At 37.1% G+C, this 5,000-nt stretch overlaps 1 protein-coding gene across 1 annotated transcript in view; it reads right to left on the bottom strand.

Moving 5' to 3' along the window:
- Positions 1 to 729: 729 nt before the first annotated feature.
- LOC122260011 (uncharacterized) overlaps positions 730 to 5,000 on the bottom strand; it is a 5,806-nt gene continuing 1,535 nt past the window's right edge. Inside the window, exon 2 of the mRNA XM_086539726.1 lies at positions 730 to 5,000. This exon is cut by the window's right edge and continues 1,389 nt beyond it. Within this exon, the coding sequence (XP_086395852.1) occupies positions 4,216 to 5,000 (785 nt within the window). The 3' untranslated portion in view covers positions 730 to 4,215.

Raw genomic sequence — 5,000 nt, 5'->3', positions numbered from 1 at the left:
ATCAAAAGGGGTATGGATGACACCTGATCTAAACTACTAAGGCAAAAACAAAATAATTTGATGAAAAAGCTGAAAGAACACAGGGGAAAAGATGGAGATGGAAAATACTAGAACATCAGCAGCAACATACAAGGACACCGAGCCCTGCACCGGGGGAAAGCTCAACTTTCCCAAAAACGGGAAATATAACAGGGTGCTGAGTAGGCGTTCAAAGAAACAACATATTAGAGACTTATATTACTAAATATTCAAGGTTTATATCCAAAAACAAACCAAGCAAAATTAACTTATCTAGAGAACATGGTAAATATATCAACAGATATTCAGTAATACCTCAAAAAAAAAAAAAAAAAAAAAACTAAATGGAGAAATGAAAATCAACAGTTATGGACTAATAAGGAAAGACAAAAAAATAACTAGAGAAGTAGTTTTTTGGATTAGGAGAGAAATAGAAAAAAAAATCTTTAATACAGTATTCTAATAACACTGGAATTACTAGGGGTATTGACTAGAAATACGAAGGAATTATAACATTGTTATATGAAGACCTCCTTGCCCAACAGAAGGTTCTTTCAAGGAAGCTTTAAACATTATTAGTCATTATATCGTGAATACACTGGAAATCCAAAATATTATATACTTGGTGACTTTAATTTCCACTTTATTAATTGGAAAACAAAGAAAATCAAAATTGGAGAAACAATAAGCAAAAATGCTTCAAGATTTTGATTTCTTTTACCTCAACCAAATAATCACAATCCCAACAAAGGAGGAAAATATATTTGACAGTGTTTTCGTTTGTATAAGAGAGGATATAAATAACAGGGCATCGATCTATACAGCTCAGTCAGACCACAATGTTGCTGAAATAACATTAAATAAGTTAAACACAGAAAGATTGTGAAAAACAAGTAGCTCAAGTAGAAATTAAGCTAAATTCTTTAAATTTCAGTCACAACCATATTGACTGGAGAATAATAAATAAATCACTTGAGGAATATTGAGAGATATGGAAGTCCTACTAACACCCGATGATATGCTGAAGAAGATGCTTTTAAATATGTTTGTAAAATAGGTGTGCCCACTGTAAAGAACCGAAGCAAGGATGTTAAAGCAAGAGATCGAAGAATACCACTGATAAACAAAAAACAGAATGTGACAACAGATATGTCAAACAGGAAAACGATTAAACCAGAAATATAAGAATTAGAGGGCACATAAAAAAGTCTATAAGTAACTAAAAAAAAGAAAAAGAAAAGGGGAAAAGTTGACCTTTTGAGAATAATAGTTCTTTGGTGCCTAAATCAAGGAAACGGATGAATTATCATAATGCAATTTAAAAATCGGTTTTATTGATCCTAGATTAGAAAAACTATCAGATCCTGAACAAGATTTCAGAATTATTAACAACGAAACTGAACGTCTCAAATATATAACTTTCCTTGGGGCAAAGACATTGCAACAAACTCAACAGCTGGACCAAATGAAATTCCAGTAATCCTTTGAATAAAACTGCAAGGGGACCATAACAAAACCACTGGTAAACCTTTGTGGGAAGTCCATGGACATGGGGATTATTCCTGGTGTAGTGCCCAATTTTACTTTGGGTATTTCTCTTTTATATCCCAAAATATCTAGGGTTAAAAGTATGGGTAATTTAAATCAGGATAACTTCTTTTATCATAAAAATAACTTGTTATTGTGACGTGTTAAGGTTATCCATTTACACCTGCAGTTTTAATTACTGTGAAGAGGAATTATAATGAAACTAGGCTAATCATGCCTTATACTCTATATCAAATCACATAATAACTCAACACATACAAAAATAACTTCTTATACATATCTCTCATAGCAATCACTCTGACACTCTCTGAAGATTTCTGTCTTCAATCTTCTTTCTTCTTCGTTGAGAGTCGGTCGTGACGTGTTAGTCTTGAGCAATCATGACCTGAACATCCGGTCTGGAGTTCCGGCCTTAAACTCAGCCTTTGAACCAGCTCCTGAGAATTAACTTTACTTTAGGAGTGTGTTACAGAGATTAATCAATAATCTCACTAACATCTTGTGAGACATAACATCGAAAGTTTTTCATTAAATTTACCATAGTTACAGGTTCAAAAATTAATATTAATTTATCACTATAAGTTTACAAAAGTTTCACTGTTGACAAAAAACTTTTACAATACATCTATGTTACTGCCAGCAACATTATAATACGTAATTTAAGTAATATCTTAACAATGTTTTATCATAATAGTTTGTGGTTTCCCATTAACGGTATGACAGAAATGAGTGCACTTACTTATAGCGGGTTTAATTTGGTAAACGTGTCATGAGGGGAAGTCACCCTTATGGCGATGAAAAAGGCGCCTGAGGCAAGAGGCGAGGAAGATGTGTGAGGCAAGATTTACCAGTATAAGTCTCCCTATTATATATTTCTTTCTTTATGGCAATTATCATCATTATCCCTCTCTATATTAATTGAAATATTGACCCTGTTGAAATACTCTTACACTGTCACTAAATGAAACACACTACTCTCACCTCAGATAAGACAGATAGAATCTCCTGCTCGTGTTCCCCTCGGCTCGCCTTATGTCACCTTGCTCCGGGCGTAACCAGGTCTTTGTGCGGTCGCCCCTTACTTGACCACAAAGGTCCCTTTGTGTGACGTCATTCATGACACGTCACCATTTTTAAAAAAAAAGTTGGTTCTATTATCTAATTTTCGTAATCTTATCGATATCCTAAAACATCTTATCCAGCACCATGTAATTCGTGATATCCCATTTCATTCGATAACTATCGGCTTTCGAATATACCGCTACTGGTACTCATTTTCACATCTTATGGCACCACGTTTTCTGTTATACCGAAAAGGGTAACCTCAGTAGATTACAATTTTCTGTTTCTCTTATAATAATCCTTATTTTACACTACTACATAACCTTTGTACAATTTACATGAGGTTATCAAAACTAAGTGATGCATAATATTCATTCACAAAGATACTCCTGATCAGATTATGCAGGAGAGACTCACATGAAATGAATGATAGATAGTATTATCAATTTCAACTTCTTAGACGGATTTCGGTCATTAATTCTCTCCATAACATCCCGGTCACTACTACGCTCCTCGGGTTTGGGTAGACCGAAATTCGTCTACATAACAACAGTTGTCCTTCTAGCCGAATATGATTACACTCTCCTCAGCTGATTTTTCTACCGTAGTGACATTAAACAACCATTACCAACACTCCTATCCTTCCTCTTCGGAATGATACACATTCTCCGTATCGAGGAGGCTAGAAAATAGTAAAAACTACATGCTGCGTCTTATGAACTTTGTACACATACCAGGATTTCACCTACGTAAGATGACAGGTCTTAACAGATGTGAGGGGTCGTGTCAACTTCCCCGCGCCCTATATAGAATCCAGGTTACAGATTTAGGGAATAATGACCAAACATTAATTCTGCTAATTTGAGAATATTACACAATACTCTGGCTCGGAATGCTCTGAACAGATCTTCCCGGTATCAAGTATTCTGGGTGGGGACCTTCAGGTTGACACTTCCCTTACAACTCCTTATCCTATATCCCTAATAATTTGACTGTACTTTGCCGAAAATCCCTAAATCTCAAGAAGAACATAGTGAAAGACCCGTAAGTTTAGGGAGCGCTCGATTTGACATAACAACTTCTACACCGCCCATTCATTAGAGACTACAGTCCTCTCCCTCCATGCGGGACTTCTACCCTTTCATGGTACCTCGTGGGAGGCTCAAAAGCATCAGATACCTCTCCCTCCATGCGGGACTTCTACCCTCTCATGGTACCTCGTGGGAGGCTCAAAAGCATCAGATACCTCTCCCTCCATGCGGGACTTCTACCCTCTCATGGTACCTCGTGGGAGGCTCAAAAGCATCAGATACCTCTCCCTCCATGCGGGACTTCTACCCTCTCATGGTACCTCGTGGGAGGCTCAAAAGCATCAGATACCTCTCTCTCCATGTGGGACTTCTACCCTCTCATGGTACCTCGTGGGAGGCTCAAATATGTCACGTAATCATCTCGGTATCATTATCAGCATTACTTAGGGCAACCAAGTATAGGAGATTGTTTTAACAAGTACGAGTATAATATTAAAAAAAAAGAATATCTTCTATGTAAATCCTTGGATTATAGTCAAACAAATGAACATACAACCTAACTTACAAAGAAAGACAAAGTATCCTCTGTTATTACAAAATCTTGAAACCTTTTCGAAGTGATTCGCACTCTAACACCAGTTAGCATCTCTCTTTCATCTTCAGCCGTAAGGTATTCTTCCTCGATTTTATCTAAAATATCTTCTCTTTCAATGAAAGTTCTTAGCTTTTCAGAGGATCGATCAATAACAGTACCATCAAAGACATTTTCATTACTAGTGTTCCTATCCCTCCTGACCGCGTCCTGTCTCCCAGGACATCCAGCATGTCCTTTCCTTCGTTTCGGGGCCAAACAATCAAAACAACTGCCGGCCTCTGGCTTACGTGGACAGTTTATTCTTAGATGCTTACTTCCGTCCTGACACCAACCGCAAACCCACACTCTAGTCCATTTCGGATTTCCCTTTGCTCTTACGTCCACCTTATTTACTCTCGACCTCCAAAATACTCTTTCTTTCTCGAGTTCTCTCAGGAAATCATCACCCATGCCCCTCCTAGCACATACTTTTAATGCCGCCTTAATCTCAGCAGGAAGATTTTCCATCATAATTTCGTACAAGATATCTTCCTCGTTTGGTGCTGGGGTGTTTGGGAAAAAGCTCCGAATGGTCCTAAACTTCACAATGAATTGATTGACAAAAGCCCGAGGATCATCATCCAAGTTATATGATAAGTTATATAACTCTCTATAAGCGTCTATAGCATCGTATCTTCTACTAAAGTGACAACTTAGAATATTCTCCATGTCATCAATTGTTCCGCCATTAGGGAATTTCTGCATTT

The sequence above is a fragment of the Penaeus japonicus genome, unplaced genomic scaffold (assembly GCF_977035675.1).
Source record: "Penaeus japonicus unplaced genomic scaffold, GWHDUDI00000001_assembly GWHDUDI00000009, whole genome shotgun sequence".
In the NCBI taxonomy this organism is placed as follows: Eukaryota; Metazoa; Arthropoda; class Malacostraca; order Decapoda; family Penaeidae; genus Penaeus; species Penaeus japonicus.
The sequence above is the reverse complement of the archived record's forward strand: the minus strand, read 5'-3'. Positions and strand labels throughout refer to the sequence as shown.